This window comes from Schistocerca gregaria, chromosome 11, assembly GCF_023897955.1.
Source record: "Schistocerca gregaria isolate iqSchGreg1 chromosome 11, iqSchGreg1.2, whole genome shotgun sequence".
Taxonomy (NCBI): domain Eukaryota; kingdom Metazoa; phylum Arthropoda; class Insecta; order Orthoptera; family Acrididae; genus Schistocerca; species Schistocerca gregaria.
Genome location: NC_064930.1, coordinates 134,551,653 through 134,572,115, shown reverse-complemented (window position 1 = coordinate 134,572,115; position 20,463 = coordinate 134,551,653). Strand labels below are relative to the sequence as shown.

The following is a 20,463-nucleotide window of genomic DNA, read 5'->3' as shown; positions in this document are numbered from 1 at the left end:
TATGTGATCTATCCATCTAATGTTCAGCATTCTTCTGTAGCACCACATTTCAAAAGCTTCTATTCTCTTCTTGTCCAAACTATTTATCGTCCATGTTTCATTTCCATACATGGCTACACTCCATACAAATACTTTCAGAAACGACTTCCTGACACTTAAATCTATACTTGATGTTAACAAATTTCTCTTCTTCAGAAACGCTTTCTTTGCCATTGCCAGTCTGCATTTTATATCCTCTCTACTTCGACCATTATCAGTTATTTTGCTCCCCAAATAGCAAAACTCCCTTACTACTATAAGCGTCTCATTTCCTAATCTAATACCCTCAACATCACCCGATTTAATTTGACTACATTCCATTATCCTTGTTTTGCTTTTGTTGATGTTCATCTTATATCCTCCTTTCAAGACACTGTCCATTCCGTTCAACTGCTCTTCCAAGTCCTTTGCTGTCTCTGACAGAATTACAATGTCATCTGCGAACCTCAAAGTTTTTATTTCTTCTCCAGTTGCATACATAGGTGCCCCAATATTACTGACAATTGGGCTTAGGGGCACGCCCTCTTTGTGTATTTTAGGCAAACCATACGGTCTAGGTGGTGCTGGTGCTTTTGCCCGGAGTTGTCTGACGATCTTATCGAGCATCCCCACCTCCTTCAAAAGAGCCCCAGTCTTGTCGTCCACCTTGTCAGTAGGGTCACACTCTGAGGTTGTATATGCGGGGTCCTTTAGAAGTTGGTGTATTTTTTCTCATTCTAATCCACCCACTGCAGAATGACTGTAGAATTCCCCCGTCTGCTGGCAGTACTACAGTACTGTCGTCTTCCTGGAGATCCGTAAGTGCGTTCCTCTCTTCAGTTGTGATGATCGATTTTGGAGGCCTTGTGTCAGTTAAAGCCCTGCAAGTCTCTTGACTTCCTCTGCCACGTCCAGAAGACCACAGTGAGCGGGAAAGCACCGCAGGGAGAACGCCTGGCAACCCAGACCGAACTCCAAAGACACCAAGGCAAAGATGGAACCCGAGGAGCGGGTCCGATGGGCACAGACCGCGGAGGGAATGCTCAGAATGGCAGCGGACGGAAGAGTGAACGGCAGCGGGTTGCAGTGAGCAGAGGCGCGGACCACAGAAGGAACGCCTGCAACTGCTGGTGGAGGGGGAAGGCCATAGACAGGGCTAGGTCCACTCGAGGAGCAGTCTCAGGTCGCACCTGATGAAGGTGCACAGGCCATCACCGTTTTCAAGAAGGGACGTCGAACAGATGTGCAGAACTATAGACCTATATCTCTAACGTCGATCAGTTGTAGAATTTTGGAACACGTATTATGTTCGAGTATAATGACTTTTCTGGAAACTAGAAATCTACTCTGTAGGAATCAGCATGGGTTTAGAGAAAGACAGTCGTGTGAAACCCAGCTCGCGCTATTCGTCCACGACACTCAGAGGGCCATAGACACGGGTTCCCAGGTAGATGCCATGTTTCTCGACTTCCGCAAGGCGTTCGATACAGTTCCCCACAGTCGTTTAATGAACAAAGTAAGAGCATATAGACTATCAGACCAATTGTGTGATTGGATTGAAGAGTTCCTAAATAACATAACGCAGCATGTCATTCTCAATGGAGAGAAGTCTTCCGAAGTAAAAGTGATTTCAGGTGTGCCGCAAGGTAGTTTAATAGGACCGTTGCTATTCACAATATACATAAATGACCTTGTGGATGACATCGGAAGTTCACTGTGGCTTTTTGCGGATGATGGTGCTGTAGGGTCTATAGCGAGAGGTTGTAACTATGGAAAATTGTACTGAAATGCAGGAGGATCTGCTTCGAATTGACGCTGGGTGCAGGACATGGCAATTGAATCTCAATGTAGACAAGTGTAATCTCCTGCGAATACATAGAAAGAAAGATCCCTTATCATTTAGCTACAATATAACAGGTCAGCAACTGGAAGCAGTTAATTCCATAAATTATCTGGGAGTACACATTAGGAGTGATTTAACATGGTATGATCACATAAAGTTGATCGTCGTTAAAGCAGACTTCAGACTGAGATTCCTTGGAAGAATCCTAAGGAAATGCAATCCGAAAACAAAGGAAGTAGGTCACAGTACGCTTGTTCGCCCACTGCTTGAATACTGCTCAGCAGTGTGAGATTTGTACCAGTTACGGTTGATAGAAGAGAGAGAGAAAATCCAACGGAGAGCAGCGTGATTCGTTACAGGATCATTTAGTAGTCGCGAAAGTGTTACGGAGATGATAGATAAACTCCAGTGGAAGACTCTGCAGGAGAGACGCTCAGTAGCTCGGTACGGACTTTTGTTAAAGTTTCGAGAACATACCTTCACCTAGGAGTCGAGCAGTATATTGCTCCCTCCTACGTATATCTCGCGAAGAGACCATGAGGATAAAATCAGAGAGATTAGAGCCCACACAGAGGCATACTGACAATCCTCCTTTCCTCGAACAATACGAGACTGGAATAGAAAGGAGAACCGATAGAGGTACTCAAGGTACCCTGCACCACAGGGGTATGGGTCTAGATGTAGGAGGTTACGAGCTGCATAACCAAAATATCGTGCAAGAACAACGTTAATATCTGGCAGAACACCCAGCAACCCAAGACGTCATTAGATCGCCGGGAAAGCCTGAAGGGCTACACTTAAATCTTGGAGAAATAATTCAAAAACCAAGATCGCTTAAATACTGTTAACTAGATAACCGGTTTCAAGACACTAAAGGTGCTATCATCGGATCTGCGAAGATACAACATGACAGGTTTGAGGGAGGACTTACATGAGCTATACTATATACATTACTATTTGTACAGTACTACATACCTGAATGTAGCTTAACATTTATAAACCATTTGGATATAATGATACATGAGGCAGACCAGCTGATACCAAATCATTGTCACAAAAATAAAAAACAATTGCTCTCTTGGTCATTCTTTTCCACCGAACTCACAAGATAAAACTATTTGGTACGTGACCGCTGTTGAACTACAACGCTCGGCATCACACTTCCCTATTCCGCACCGGTTTACCTCCTGCAATTCAAGTGGTTCACAACCGACCACTAGGTAGCACTGTCCCAGCAGTGCACATACAGTCCCACGGGATAACCACTCATTACTACAACAATACAACTTTACTATTACTGCTAATCAAATACCCATGCAAAGAACACTTTCACGTACACTTACTTTAAATGGTATGCATACTATACATACTATGAAGTATGTCAATTACAGAGTAAAACATTATCCATATTAGCGTCATACAAAACTACATATTATAATTTACTCTTATTCATATATGGAAGTCAGGAATTCACACATAGTAAGCTGTTCATAACATGACTTAGGTACAATGTGACGAGTGATTAAAACCTATATGCTGGGCTTTACCTGTTTGGGCACTATGGCCTTAGGTAAAAAAAAAAAAAAAAGGTAGTAACGTGCTTATAAAAGGCTCTCACCAACTAAATACTCATTATATAATAAAATGATATAAAAGGATATAAAATGTAAACTGGCAATGGCAAGTAAAGTGTTTCTGAAGAAGAGAAATTTGTTGACACTGAGTAGAGAATTAAGTGTCAGGAAGTCGTTTCTGAAAGTATTTGTATGGAGTGTAGCCGCATATGGAAGTGAAACATGGACGATAAATAGCTTAGACAAGAAGAGAATAGAAGCTTTCGAAATGTGGTGCTACAGAAGAATGCTGAAGATTAGATGGGTAGATCACACAATTAATGAGGAGGTATTAAATAGAATTGGGGAGTAGAGGAGCTTGTGGCACAACTTGACTAGAAGAAGGGATCGGTTGGTAGGACATGTTCTCAGGCATCAAGGGATCACCTATTTAGTACTGGAGGGTAGTGTGGAGGGTAAAAATTGTAGATATGAATACACTAAGCAGATTCAGAAGGATGTAGGTTGCAGTAGGTACTGGGAGATGAAGGAGCTTGCACAGGATAGAGTAGCAAGGAGAGATGCATCAAACCAGTCTCAGGACTGAAGACAACTACAACAAGCACTGGTACTGTAATGAAGAATTTTACTTTAGCCCAATGCTGCAGAATAATACTGCAACATTAAACATAAATGGGAGAATAACACCAAAATAAAACTTAAGTTGCAAAGAAAATGTTTCATTTACAACAACAAAGCGCGGTACTCATGCAAGTGTCTGCTGACAGCAAAATGTATCAAAGGCTTTGGGACGAAAACTATGAAATATTTTGTAATAAGAAACCACTTTTGATAAGCGTCACATCGCACTGTTTACATTTGTAACAGACCATAGAAAAATATTGTGAATGGTGGTACGAGAAGCATTACTTTTTTCAGAGACCTTAGGATTCACCCAGTATGCCTTATCAGCAAACACTGGTGTGGACTGCCAATTTTCTGACTGCTTGTGAATTTTGTTTTTACAGGTTACAACACCTACTGCGCGAGGGTCGACGCAGGTACTTACACGAGCTGAAACTGGAACGCCAGGCTGAAGCCGACGCGGCAAAGGAACGTCAGCTTGCGGCAGAGGCCGGGGAAGAGAACTCGGAGCGGACGGGCCCGTCGGAACGGGTTTCCACCTCGGACACGGCCCCTGGCAGGAGCAGCGGACGGGGCACACCACAGCGGAGCCAGTACGATGCGGAGGAGAAGCTGCGCGCTACGTGGCGCTACCACCGGCACCGTGGGGTGTGCGCAGTCCTGCGCCGCAAGTCGTGGGAACGCCGGGCCGACACCCCTGCCCCTCCGGGACCACGCTGCATCCACACGGAAGGTGGCGTCAGGTGAGTGTGTTTCGTTCTGCCTCGTCTCGGCGTGTGTATTCCGGGTGAAAAGTCCGAAGGAAAGGCTGCACGAGGGTAGACGCAAGGAAATGGGAGATTGTGTGTCCGAATTTCATAAATGTGCATTACATCTCAGCTTTTGTGTCCAGCACTTTACTAGGTTAGAGATATCTTCAAGAGTATTACACCTTGTTCAGTCACAGTATTTGTAGCCACACAGTATTTGTAGCCAAATGAATGTAACCTCTTGTAATAGAGTGTGGCAACTTATCTGAAAAACTTGGAAAAGTGACTTTTACTGGAAAAGTCAGGGAAATCTTGGGAAATTCTGAAAGGCTCGGGGAATTACAAAAATCTGGTTGAAGCTGTGCTTTTCTTCAACAGAAAGCATTGATGCTGCAAACTTTTGCTCGCCCTTTTCTCGCACAATGCTTTGTGAACTGTAGGTAGAGGACAACAGATTTTTGAAAAGCATATGACGCCATGTCACACTGCAGACTGCCAACAAAGGTCTTGGCTTGTGGTACAGGTTCCCACCTATGTGAACACCTCAAACACTTTTTTAAGTATTAAATTCAAGTGTTCGCCAGGCTGAAGTACTGTCAGTAGTGCCCCAGGGAATTTTGGTAGGACTGTTCTTGTTCTCTATACACACACAAACAATCTGGCGATTAGGGTGAGCAGCAGTCTGCAACTGTTTGCTGATGACTCTATGAGGATACAGGACGAGTTCAGCAGGCTCTGTATTAGAGGGATGAATGGTTGTTTGCTCTAAATGTGGAAAAGTTAAGTTAATGCAGATGAGCAGGAAAAATAATCCTATGGTGTCTGAACATATTGTTAGTGGCATGCTGCTTGACACAGTCATGTCAGTTAAGTATCTAAGTGTAATGTTAGAGAGTGATATTAAGTAGAACGAGCACTTGAGGTCAGTTGTAGAGAAGGAAAATACTCGACTTTGATGTAGTGGGAGAATTCTAGAACAGTGTAGACCAGGTCTTCCCAACCTTTTCAGCTGGTGGACCCCTTCTTCAGTCGAAAATCCATGGTGGACACCTAGTCTGTTCCCAATGACACCCCCCCCCCCCCCCCCCCCGCCCCAAAGTATCAATAGTCTTTGGTTTAGAGATGAATGAAAAAACATGAAGGTCAAAAATTGACTTACGAAATCGGTAGTGCAAAGCAAGTTTAACATTTAATGATGCCTGGGGCTGCATACGTGGCAGCGAGTACTGTGATTGGTCGACAAAGCTCGCCCTGTGCATGCGTATAAGGCTTCAGTGCATCTACTGCCGTGAGGCGGCGCACAGACGACCCCCGTATTGTTGCGAAACAGTCGATCAGAGAAGCCGCATTCTCTGGCAGTAAACGGAGTATGCATTTCACTTAGGAACCGCAATACACCTGAAGTAAGAGTACATTATTTCACATGAAAAAAAAGTGATGAATTTGATTTTCACATTTTTATTCAATAATTTTACTCATTATTTTACACGATTTCGTGAAGGGTGGCCACTGACCCACTAGAAAAAGCTAGTGGACCCCTAAGGGGTCTGCGGACCACACATTGGGAAACTGGTGTAGACCATCTCTGGTGTAATGGTGTAATGTTGGAGAGTGATATATGAAATCGAACAAGCACGTAAGGTCAGTTGTAGGGAAGGAAAATGCTCGACTTTGGTTTGGTTGAAGGATTCTAGCAAAGTGCAGCTCATCTACGGAAGATATGGTGTATAGGACACTGGTGGGACACTTTCGTAAGTATTGTTAGAGTGTTTGGGATCCCTACCAGCTTGGGTTAAACAAAGACATTGAAGCAGGTTGGAGGGGTGCTGCTAGATTTGTTATTGGTAGGTTTGATCAACATGCCAGTGTTGAAGGGAATCACTGCTGTCAGCTGCTATGGGACATTACGTGAAATCAGTCGTGTCTGAAAGAACAGACACTACACATTGACATAATTGTGGAAGTTCTTTGTGAACTCAGATGGGAATCCATGGATGGAAGATGACATTCTTTTTGTGAAACATTTTGAGAAACATCTTGACATGTCAGTCAAAGAATTACTATCGAGAATTGCTGTAATGTATATTGATTACTTCTTATTCTAGGAATGGAAACAAACAAGTATTGAACATCCCAATCCAGGCATGTCACAACCCGCTGTTTCATAATAAGGTCCTTCGGCAAGCATTTATTTCTGAGTAAATATGCATAAAATTTTATGCGAGTGCATAGTGCCAAAAGTTCGTGTTCGATTTGATTGCACGTTTTGCTTTGCTTTATTTCAATACTGTAGTTTCGTTGTGATGAGTGATAGTGAGCAAGTAAGCTATTTTATGTACAGTGTCATCAGCTGTCCTCACGTGTCTGGTTGTTTGGATAATCACAGCTAATTACGTAACCCCCTCCCGATTTTCAGGTCGGTGAACTCCTTATAGCTGTTGACTGGAGTAGGCGATGTGCTCCATTATGTTTCATCCTCTCCCTTCTTTCATCACAATCTCACAACACATATATAACACCACACTGTACACACATCCAGTAAGGGACCGTCCCACGTTCAGTATTTATTGTGCAATAAAATTCTGTCAACGTATTGTCAGAAATTGTGACACCAAGAACAGCACAGTATTTATTCCCGGAACATACAGTTAGAACTCTGCCTGCGTAGTGAACATGTCGGCACATACTTGGTTTGTGGTTCCAGTTGCAAAAAGAAAAAAAAGAGGACGTGCAATGGGTGAAAAGGCAACTTGGAAGGTGTTCAACATATCACCATACTTCCATGCTAAAAGAACTTGCAGCATAGCTGGATGACTATCAGAATTTGTTAAGGAATGAGGAATCTTTCAGTGAATTGATGAACCTCGTTATAAGAAGAGATGCTGTTCATATATTTGTCTGATTTCAACTTCAACAAAGCTGGGAGTGATCTGTAAACCTGAAAGATTAAAATACATTACTGTAGAGTATAGGAAGGTAGTACTGTTATGTACACACATCAAAAAAGTTTTGCATCACCTCAGTTACGAGAGTTGCGGAACCTGTACGGAAAATTGGAATAGAGATCAACATAACATGATTTCTACCCTTTTTATTGCTCATGAAAACCACACATTGCATGTTGTACCACCATACAGTGAGACCTTCAGCGGTGGTGGTCCAGATTGCTATATACACCAGTATCTGTAATACCCAGCAGCACATCTTCTTGCATTGATGCATACCTGTATTCGTCATAGCATACTACCCACAAGTTCATCAAGGCACTTTGGTCCAGATCGTCCCACTTGTCAATGGTGATTCAGCGTAGATCCCTCAGAGTGGTTGGTGGGTCACGTCGTCCGTAAAAAGGGCTTTTCAATCTATCCCAGGCTGTTCGATAGAGTTCGTGTCTGGAGAACGTGCTGGCCACTTGTCGACTGATATCATTATCCTGAAGGAAGTCATTCACAAGATGTGCACGATGGGGGCACGAATTGTTGTCCCTGAAGACAAGTGCATCTCCAATATGCTGCTCATGTGGTTGCACTATCGGTTAGAGGGTGGCAGCCATGTATCATACAGCCACTACGGTGCCTTCCATGATCACCAGCAGCGTACGTCGGCCCCACATAATGCCGCCCCAAAACAGCAGGGAACCTCCATCTTGCTGCACTCACTGGACTATGTGTCCGAGGCATCCAGACCTTGCTGCACTCACTGGACAGTGTGTCCGAGGCATTCAGCTTGACCGGGTTGCCTCCAAACACGTCTCCAACGATTGTCTAGTTGAAGGCATATGTAGTTCATCGGTGAAGAGAACGTGGTCCATTCGGCATGTTGGGCCCATTTGTACTGCGCTGCACGGTGTCGTGGTTGTAAAGATGGACCTCACCGTGGACGTTGGGAGTGAAGTTGCACATCGTGTAGAGCCTATTGCATGCAGTGTGAGTTGAAACACGACGTCCTGTGGGTGCACGAAAAGCATTATTTAACGTGGTGGCATTGCTGTCAGGGTTCCTCCGAGCCTAAATCCGTAGGTAGCGGTCATCCACTGCAGTAGTAGCCCTCGGGCAGCCTGAGCGAGGCGTGTCGTCATCGACAGTTCCAATCTCTCTGTATCTCCTTCATGTGAACGACATTGCTTTGGTTAACTCCGAGACGCTTGGAGACTTTCCTTGTTGAAAGCCCTTCGTGGCACAAAGTAACAATGCGGTCGCCATTGAACCGCGGTATTGACTGTCTAGGCACGGTTGAACTACGGACAACACAAGCCGTGTACCTCCTTCCTGCTGGAATGACTGGAACTGGTCAGCTGTTGGACCCCATCCATCTAATAGGCGCTGCTCGTGGATGGTTGCTTACATCTTTGTGCGGTTTTAGTTACACCTCTGTGCAGTCAAAGGGACTGTGTCTCTGATACAATATCCACAGTCAACGTCTATTTTCAGGAGTTCTGAAAACTGGGGTGATGCAAAACTTTTATTGATGTGTGTATTTCTGCAATAAAAAATCCAAACTTCTGAAACGAACGAATAAACAGCTGCAGTGTATTTTTCGTGCTTTTCTACATCTACATCTATGCTCTGCGAGCCACCGTATGCTGTTGGCGGAGAGTACCCTGAACCACTGCTTACCATTTCCATTCCTATTCCACTCAGAAATAGAGCAAGGGGGGAGCCATAATTTTTTGTGTCTTACCTTCTCGGTCCTTATGAGCAATGATTACATGTAGTAGGCCTACCTACAAAACTAGCATGTTTTGTAGCATATCGCTAAGAATTTCCTGCTTATGTCAAACAGATTGTCAAAATAGAAAGGCAACCAAAAGAAAGTAGCAGTTTCATGGTTTGAAGTAATTACAATCATCCCATGTACAAAATACAGAGCCCAATTTTTAATCCTTTCTACCTCTTACTAAAAAATACTTATCTGTTAGTGTACGTCATACAGAACAGTGCTTCGGGCTTCAGTAATTTAACTCATATCTCAGTCATTTTCATGGACACTGAATATTTGTTCTGTAACCAAAGAAAAACTAACTTGATTGTAGTGCTCCCACCCCCTTTCTGATTCACTTGTCCCCTCTTTAATTGGTTCCAGGAGATCAACATTTTTTTCTGAAAGCCCATCATCACATTCCTTTATTCTGCAAGTGGACTTCTCTCCATCACTAACACAGAAACTTTGATACACTGAGTAAGGCTCCAGCATCATGTACAAGCTGTTCCAGCACGTACTGATCTCATTTCAAAGATGATGAGGTAAGAGCAACCATTTTTCCTCATGTACCGTACAATGCATTGTGCAGTATTTGTTGTTCCTGCATTGTTCGTGGCACCATTCAAGAAGAAGCTGCATTCTTCGAAAATGTGGTTAAGTGCTGCATCAATACTATAAGCATCACAAAGAAATCTTTTGTGACTTTCTAGGTTTTTATTGTATTGGTGCTCTGGTCAGAGACAAAAACCGAGTTATGCAACATGTCAGCCAGAAAGTGGCAGACAGCCACCCTCTCTTATATTTTCTTCGTGATATTTACTTCCATCTTCTTAATGTTTGACAATTTACTTGTAAGTAAAACCTTCACCAGAGACTAATCTGTGTTTCTGTAATGTGCTGTGTCAAATAATGCATCTGATTCTGTGTAAGTCCTCATATCAACTATTGCGGCAGATGTTTTATTAATAATTCCGCGATAATGGAAGGCATCTTGGTGTGTGGTTGATCCCAACCTTTTCCTTTTCTTCGTAATGTGAACTTAACTTCTTGTTCTGATACTTTGAAATCTTTATTAGAAACAGCCTTAAAAGGTCTCATCTTTGGGAGACACTGCAACACATTTTTCTGTTAAACTATTTTTCATTATTGCTGCTACCGTTACGGAACTTTATCTGTGTGGGATTTCTTTCAACTGCGTTCCCAAGTTCTGGACTGCAAACACAGTTTATACATGATACATACGGAGGAGACTTTGCCGTTTTTGTCTACAGCGAACAGACATTTATTCCAAATTTTGCTATCTATGTTCTCCCATTTCTTAAATGTCTACACGTCTGCACTGGCTTCCTCATGCTGCCTGATTACAGACAGCCATGCCACGAGTAAAGAGCCTGTGCCACAGTAGTTGCACATGGATAAAGCCACGTATATTGTCTTTGGTGGACATTACTTAAGATTCGGACACGGTTTCTGTGATCGGCAACATTAACTGGTGTGGGTAGCCTATCCAGTTAGGCTGTGCTCCTACCACCTTTCTCTTCATGCTCACATACTCAGTCATGCAGGACTCTATTGGCTACCCAAGTAACTGGCAGTGCTGGATAAGTGGAACAGCTTCTGCTTCTGATTCTACCTAGTAGAATTTATACGCTCGGGAAAAAATCTCTGTTGCTTCTTAATGTTAAAATCTGTCATCTTTGCTTTATACCATCCCATGGTAAATAATCTCACCATACCTAAAAAGACACGAAAAATCAGTGCTACATATTCTGCATGCACCCCTAAGCACATGCTGCAGGCAGACATGGCAGTGTGATGCTATTGGCGGGATTGCCATGTGGAACACTGCCCCTTGCCAGTGTGCAATGTCCAACCGACCACCTTCTCATGTGCACACCACTATAACAGTGTGCAGATTATTGTTGTAAAGAGATGATGGAGGAAATACAAAGGTTAGGTGACTTTTTGCTTTCAAGTATTCACTGAAATATCGCAGCAAGATTTTGGCATTATTCTTGGGGGACTGAGAGGGCATTTTTGTAATAACTGCAATGACTGTTAGTGGGACCATGAATTATTGAACACATCTGTAGACAAGATACTGGTAGTGTATTACAATTGCTGCTCAGATCAGTGTGGCAGTATCACTTCACTTCATAACCTGGAACTGTTGATTCATATGTAAGTTTAAGAACCAAAGAAACTGGTACACCTGCCTAATATCATGTAGGGACCCCATGAGCATGCAGAAGTGCCGCAACATGACGTGGCATGACTTGACTAATGTCTGAAGTAGGGGAACTGACACAATGAATCCTACAGGGCTGTCCATAAATCCATAACACTTCGAGGAGATGGAGATCTCTTCTGAAGTGAATAGCATGTTGCAAGGCATCCCAGATATACTCAATAATGTTCATATTTGAGGAGTTTGGTAGCCAGGAGAAGTGTTTAAACTTAGAAGAGAGTACCTTGGAACCTCTCTGTAGCAATTTGGATCTATAAGGTGTTGCATTGCCCTGGTGGAATTGCCCAAGTCCGTCAGAATGCACGATGGACATGAATGGATGCAGGTGATCAGACAGGATGGTTACAGACATGTCACTTGTCAGAGTCATATCTAGACGTATCGGGCATCCCATGTCACTACAACCTCACTCACACCACACCACTGCAGAACCTCCATCCACTTGAACAGTCCCCTGCTGACATGCTGGGTTCATGGATTGATGAGGTTGTCTCCATAACCGTATACGTCCATCCACTTGATACAACTTGAGACTCGTCCAACCAGGCAACTTGTTTCCGGTCATCAACAGTTCAATGTCGGTGTTGATGGCCCCAGGTGAGGCGTAAAGCTTTGTGCCGTGCAGTCATCGAGGGCACACGAGTGGGTGTTCAGCTCCAAAAGCCGGTGATGTTTCGTTGAATGGTTCACACGCTGACATTTGTCGATGGCCCGGCATTGAAATCTGCAGCAATTTGCAGAAGGGTTGAACTTCTGTCACGTTGCACGATTCTCTTCAGTCGTCATTGATCCTGTTCTTGCAGGACCTTTTTCCAGCTGCAGCAGTGCTGGAGATTTGATGTTTTACCAGCTTTCTGATGTTCATGGTACATGTGTGAAATGGTCGTATGGGAAAATACCCACTTCATCGCTACCCCTCGGAGATGCTTTGTCCCATCGCTCGTGCGCTGACTATAACACTGTGTTGAAACTCGCATAAATCTTGATAACCTGTGATTGTAGCAGCAGTAACCGATCTAACAATTGCACCAAATACTTGTTGTCTCATATAAATGTTGCCGATATCAGCTCCATATTCTGCCTGTTAACACATGTCTGTAGTTGAATACGCCTGCCTATACCAGTTTCTTCGGCATGTGTGTGGTTTTTTCCTCCCCTGAAAGTTTCTTGTTTTCATTCAGGATTCCAATACAGCATATCATTCCTCACAGTTTTGGATACAACTCCACTAGGATAGTACTTTGTTGCTCTGTGTGGCTTCCTGCCAGGTGGTGATGAACCCAGCTTGCGCTTTTCTCTGAGTACCCCGACTGCTGGATGAGTGTTTCAGCACTAGTCCAGCACTAGAGATGTCCAGTTGAGCAGTGAGATATTTGATTGTGATCTGTCAGTCACCTCAAATCAGAATGCCCGCTTGTTCTCACATTGCAGGAATCACAGCTATATAGAATGACTCGCCACACTTTTGTTCACAGCTATGTCTCTGTAGACAGTCTGCAAGCGCCTATGAATACCTGCAATGTTCAACGACAGCCCTCTGTTTGGAGTGCACCTCCATTACAGAAGTTATTTTCATGGCTGTACATAGTGCCACAACCTATTGAATTTCACGAAACTGTATGGACTGGAGTGGAAATATCCCATGGTGTCCTACAAAAAAAATTCACATTTTTTTCAACTTAAATTGGCTGAGAAAAATAATGTTGCATTACTTACTGAACACCACGCATAGTAAACCAAAATGCAGGGAGCTTTCAGTTGTGTTGCTGCCCAACAAATGTTTTGTTGAAAGTAGTATGAGAATGAAGAAAATGAACAGAAGAAAAGGGAATAAATAAATTCAAACATGGAAGAAAGAGAGAACCATGAAATTGACTGCTTATCTTTTGCTGATTTAGCAATATTACCAGAGGACTTACAAGATGCAGTGAAACAGATATACATTTCCCATGAAAGAGCAGAAAAAAATGAACTACAAATTCCATTTGGGGAAAAAAAACATATATATGACCAATATTAAAGTGATAAAATCAAAATATGGGAAGATCAAGAAAGTTGCAAAATTTAAATACTTGGGAAACATAATCCAATCAAATGCTCTGGAGAAAGCAGTTAATATAAACAGAACCAGAAAAATGAAAGTGGCACTCCACATAACAAAGAACATATACTACAAAAAAATCTCTATGTGTTAAAATAAAAAACTGAGACCTTAGAATGTAGTGATTAAAACCACATGTATTTATGCCCCAGGCTGCCTTACCATAATACTTCAAAACAGTTAAATAATTTGGAGAAGAAAGAAAGAAAGAACAACAATTCGAAAAAAAATTGACTCCAAAGTTATGAAAATGGGATTTGCAGATTGAGGAACAATAATATGATGTGTGTGTGTGGGTCAAGTTGTGCCACAAGCTCCTCATCTCCCCAATCCTATTCAATACCTCCTCATTAGTTATGTGATCTATCCATCTAATCTTCAGCATTCTTCTGTAGCACCACATTTCAAAAGCTTCTATTCTCTTCTTGACCAAACTATTTATCGTCCATGTTTCACTTCCATACATGGCTACACTCCATACAAATACTTTCAGGAATGACTTCCTAACACTTAAATCTATACTCGATGTTAACAAATTTTTCTTCTTCAGAAACGCTTTCCTTGCCATCGCCAGTCTCCACTTTATATCCTCTGTACTTCTACCATCATCAGTTATTTTGCTCCCCAAATAGCAAAACTCCTTTACTACTTTAAGTGTCTCAGTTCCTAATCTAATTTCCTCAGCATCACCCGACTTAATTCGACTACATTCCATTATCCTTGTTTTGCTTTTGTTGATGTTCATCTTATATCCTCCTTGCAAGACACTGTCCATTCCATTCAACTGCTCTTCCAAGTCCTTTTCTGTCTCTGACAGAATTACAATGTCATCGGCGAACCTAAAACTTTTTATTTCTTCTCCCTGGATTTTAATGCCTACTCCAAATATTTTCTTTTGTTTCCTTTATTGCTTGCTCAATATACAGATTGAATAACATAGGGGAGAGGCTACAACCCTGTCTCACTCCCTTCCCAACCACTGCTTCCCTCTCATGTCCCTCGACTCTTATAACCGCTATCTGGTTTCCGTACAAATTGTAAATAGCCTATCGCTCCCTGTATTTTACCCCTGCCACCTTCAGAATTTGAAAGATAGTATTCCAGTCAACATTGTCAAAAGCTTTATCTAAGTCTACAAATGCTAGAAACGTGGGTTTGCCTTTCCTTAATCTTTCTTCTAAGATAAGTCGTAAGGTCAGTATTACCTCACGTGTTCCAACATTTCTACGGAATCCAAACTGATCTTCCCCGAGGTCGGCTTCTACCAGTTTTTCCATTTGTCTGTAAATAATTCGCATTAGTATTTTGCAGCTGTGACTTATTAAACTGATAGTTCGGTAATTTTCACATCTGCCAACACCTGCTTTCTTTGGGATTGGAATTATTATATTCTTCTTGAAGTCTGAGGGTATTTCACCTGTCTCATATATATTGCCCACCAGATGGTAGAGTTTTGTCAGGACTGGCACTCCCAAGGTCGTCAGTAGTTCTAATGGAATGTTGTCTACTCCTGGGGCCTTGTTTCGACTCAGGTCTTTCAGTGCTCTGTCAAACTCTTCACGCAGTATCATATCTCCCATTTCATCTTCATCTACATCCTCTTCCATTTCCATAATATTGTCCTCAAGTACATCCCCCTTGTATAGACCCTCTATATACTCCTTCCACCTTTCTGCTTTCCCCTCTTTGCTTAGAACTGGGTTTCCATCTGAGCTCTTGCTGTTCATACAAGTGGTTCTCTTTTCTCCAAAGGTCTCTTTAATTCTGTAGGCAGTATCTATCTTACTCCTAGTGAGATAACCCTCTAGATCCTTACATTTGTCCTCTAGCCATGCCTGCTTAGCCATTTGGCACTTCCTGTCGATCTCATTTTTGAGACGTTTGTATTCCTTTTTGCCTGCTTCATTTACTGCATTTTTATATTTTCTCCTTTCATCAATTAAATTCAATATTTCTTCTGTTACCCAAGGATTTCTACTAGCCCTCGTCTTTTTACCTACTTGATCCTCTGCTGCCTTAACTACTTCGTCCCTCTGAGCTACCCATTCGTCTTCTACTGTATTTCTTTCCCCCATTTCTGTCAACTGTTCCCTTATTCTGTCCCTGAAACTCTGTACAACCTCTGGTTTAGTCAGTTTATCCAGGTCCCATCTCCTTAAGTTCCCACCTTTTTACAGTTTCTTCAGTTTTAATCTACAGTTCATAACCAATAGATTGTGGTCAGAGTCCACGTCTGCCCCTGGAAATGTCCTACAATTTAAAACCTGGTTCCTAAATCTGTGTCTTGTCATTACATAATCTATCTGATACCTTTGTTTAGTATCTCCAGGATTCTTCCATTTATACAACCTTCTTTTATGATTCTTGAACCAAGTGTTAGCTATGATTAAGTTATGCTCTGTGCAAAATTCTACCAGACGGCTCCCTCTTTCATTTCTTAGCCCCAATCCATATCCACCTAGTACGTTTCCTTCTCTCCCTTTTCCTACACTCGAATTCCAGTCACCCATGACTATTAAATTTTCGTCTCCCTTCACTACCTGAATAATTTCTTTTATCTCATTACACACACACATTACACCTTCATTAATGTGGATGCATCAGCAAATGGAGACAATAAAAAAGAGCCTGAAAAAACTGATAAGATTATGGGAAGAATTTGAAATAGAATAGCCAGAATTCCAAAAGACAATGTGAAGCATCTTTTTGTTGATTTTAGTGTGCAAATTGATGGGGAACACTAATACAAGAGTACCTGCACACCAGTTCATCACTAAGAACTGCACAGTACTTGTTGTTTTATGACAACAAAGCAACCTAAAATTATGTCAACCTCACTACAGAAAAAGTCCAAAAAATAAAACAATTTATCACCTATCCATCATTTAGGAGAATTTCAGATTGACCATGTGACAATATTGTACGAGTACCAAACAGAAATTCTTGATGTGCAAGTACACAAAGGTGCAAATGTCGATTTAGATCATTATTTAACCAGTATCAAAATGAAACTCACATCCAAAAGAAAATTTCTCAGGAAACACCATTGATCACAAAATTTTATCTACACAAAATCAAAGACTCTAAAATAAGAGAAAAATTGAAAGAACAACCTGCAGGAAGTTTGGAAGAAATTTCTAACTATAATCACCCACAACAGTGAAAAATTAGCAGAATATCAAGCAGGATTCTGACTGAACGGTTCACATCTGGAACAAATTTTTAACATCGAAACCATAGTCAAATGTGAGTCCTCACACAAAAATTTCTTTGATGCACACTTTTAATTTCAGAAATCTGTATGACCGGTTAGGCAGGCCATCATGATTGTAAATTTTAGAGGAGAGGGGACTAGATCCCAAAACAAAAGAACTCATAAAGCAAACACTAACTGGAACAAAACCTAAAGTAAAGTTTATGGGGGAAATCTCAGAACCCCTTGACATTCAGACAGGCAAGAGACAAGGATGTGGGCTTTCTCCTAGTCTGTTGAACGTCATCCTAAACAAGGTATGGAAGAATGGGGGAGAGAACTCAAGAAATGTGGGTTTTGGAAGCCAATTATACTGACAACCTATACATTCCACACCTAACATTTGTGGTTGACTGAAGGCACTGACAGAAGATGAAGAGACTGTTTGAGACTGCTAAAGATACTTAAAGAATGTGCAGGTATGGTTGCCCACCCTCTCCCTGAGAGAACTGAATTCTTATATTCTTATGTTCGAAGACAGAAAAAGCATGAGCCTGAAAACAAAATATAGTAAAATCAACAGGGTCTCGTACTTAAAATGCTTTGGAGAATTTGTCGGACTGGCAGGCTTTGAAAAAATCTCACAGCAAAATCGCTTCTGAAAAGTTAGAAAAGAATTAGGGCTAGTCCAAAACCTCTGCAACAAAAAATTCATGTCAATATAGACAAACATTTGGCTGTGTAACACAATGAAACCAACAGTCCTCTATGGAAGCAGAACACTGACACTTTTAAAAAAAAAAAAAAAAGAAAAAGAAAATAAAACATGGCGCTTCAAGAAACAAAAAAGGAGAGAGAAAATCATCAAGAAAATTTTAATTGCAAGATATACCGAAGACAGTTACAATCTACAATCAGTCAAAAGAACAGAAAAATTTTCAAACATCAAAGTTGATATTAAGAACAGTAAGATAAAATCTTTGGTCATCTCAACAGAGTACAAGAAAAACGATTGTCAGAAAGGATAATAGACTATATAACATCATGTAAGAACTTGACACATTGGTTGAAAGGACCTAAAAAATGCAAACATAAGACCAATTGACATTTTTAGAAATAGAGACTTTCAGACACAAAGTAGACAAATGGAAAGTTCATTGGAGCAATAAGAAGAAACTAAAGAAAAGTTGACTGAGTTATTTGCTTAATGTCTACAATTTATTGGGAGAATTCATTAATATCAATAGCAATAATAATAATGATAATAATAATAACAATAATAATAATGAAACCACTGTGAGGATAAGTGATAACTTCAACAACAACATGAATTTTATTCGCGGTAGAAAGAGAGCAAAAACAAATCTTTCAGGCAGTCATTCCGCAGCAATTCGCAAGTAAACTAACATGTTAAAGCATGAATGTCTATGTTTGAAAATTGTTATGTTGCTTATAACATGCAACAGTTGGCTATTTTGCTGATCAATGTCAGTGTCTGGAGGAAGGAGTTGCTGTTTTGCCTGGAGGTGATGGGCCAGTCTTTCACTAATCCTCCTAAGTGGGCAGCTTAAAGGTTTGTCATTTCATATGATAGCCAATGTTTTGTAACAACTGTTGCAAAGTAACTTCCCAAAACTCTGCCAGGAAGCAGTAACTTACAGAAGCAATATCAGGAGAAATCCGAAATAGCCAATGAAAATGCCTAAATTTCTGTTCCTAATTCTAATTGTCTGGGATGCCTAAACGTTAAATAATTTTGTTGCGAATTTTGGGAACTTACAAAATAAAGGAGACAACCAGTAGCCCTTGGGTAGTGTATAAATCATATGCTCTCATTATGAGTGATCCTCCGTGATCAACTGATTTGTATGTACATCTACTTCTATACTTCAAAAGCTACCTTATGTAGTGTGATGGAGGGTACGTTGTGTCTGCTGTCACTTTCCCCCATTCACAGATGATTTGTGGAAAGAAAGATTGTTGGTAAGCCTCCGTGTAGAGGTGAATTCTGTATGTCCAATTATAAGTTCGTGCTCTTTTCGCAAGGTATACAGAGGAGGGAGCAATACATTGGTTGATTTCGTTTAGGAGCACACGCTTTCAGAACTTTAACTGTAAATCACATTGGGATGCAGAACACCACTCTTGCAGCATCTGCCAGTGAGTTTGCAGGGCATCTCTGTGATGCATTCAAGGTTACTAAATGAAGCAGTAATGAAGTACTCTGCTCTTCTTTGGATCTTCTCTATTTCTTGTATCAATCCTATCTGATATGGATCCCTTACTAATGAGCAGTATTTAAGTATTGCTCAAATGAGGGTTTCGTAAGATAATTCCTTTGTGAGTGGTCTACACTCCCTGACAATACTTCCACTGACTCTCAATACAGCATTTGCCTTACCAATGATTAGTTTTGGTATTCGTTCCACTTCATCACTATGTATGCATACTTCCAGGTATTTAACAGATGTCAACGCATTGATTATTTTCCAGTTGAGTAGTCATACAATAGTGAGTCTTTTTGTCTTGTTTATGAGCAATTTGTTGACTTTATTTATGCTCATAGTCAATTAGTAATCGCTCCACCCAGCATCAATTCCTCTGCAGGTCATTTTATTGGTATTTTTTGGTGTTGTGACTACCTTATATATAACAACATTGTTACATAAATTCTCAAATAACTTCCGACATTATCCACTAGGTCATCTTTATAATATAAAAGGTGATACACTGACTGCCTGACTCACTCACTGGCTCATCACCACCCAGCCCAAACCACAAGGAATGGAAACTTGAAATTTGCAGAGTTTGTTGATCTTATATTGTACACTTTGTTCACGAAATTTTTCGAAATTCTATCTGTAAGGGTGTGAAATAGGGCATGAAATGTTTTTGGAAAATGTCATTATTAAGGCAATTTTGAAACTAGACCTACGAAAATTGGTATTTGATTTTTCAGTCAGAAATAAAGAAATACATGTTTCAGGATTTTTGGAAATTTAACCTCTACGGGGTGAAATATTGGGTGTAAGTTTTATTAATAAGTCATTATTACAGAACTACTTAAGTAATTTAAAGCTACACAGCTCTGAAAATTGGTACTTGACTTTTCAGTTACAGGTTTTAAAAAATGTGTGTTTCAGTGTTGGAAATTCAGCCTGTAAAGAGATGAAATTGGAGGTGACATGTTTTATAAAAATATTTTTTAATGAAACCATTTTTAAATTTGAATTTAGCTTCTCTGTTTCAAATAACAAAATACATGTTTATTCGTTTCTGGAAATTCAACCGCTTTAAAGGTGAAATCGAGGATGAAAGTTTTTATCAAAATATTTCATTATGTGAGCACTTTCTAAGCTAGATCTGTGAAAATTTGTATTTGGCTTCTCTATTAGAGATAAAAAATTGTGTC

At 41.0% G+C, this 20,463-nt stretch overlaps 1 protein-coding gene across 3 annotated transcripts in view; it reads left to right on the top strand.

Annotated features, from left to right (window-relative positions):
* The window catches only part of LOC126295471 (treacle protein-like), a 270,716-nt gene that overhangs the window by 158,285 nt on the left and 91,968 nt on the right, over positions 1-20,463 (top strand). For all 3 annotated transcript variants that reach the window (XM_049988006.1, XM_049988007.1, XM_049988008.1), the window contains one exon: positions 4,443-4,802. In XM_049988006.1, the coding sequence (XP_049843963.1) occupies positions 4,443-4,802 (360 nt within the window). The remainder of the gene's footprint in view (positions 1-4,442; positions 4,803-20,463) is intronic.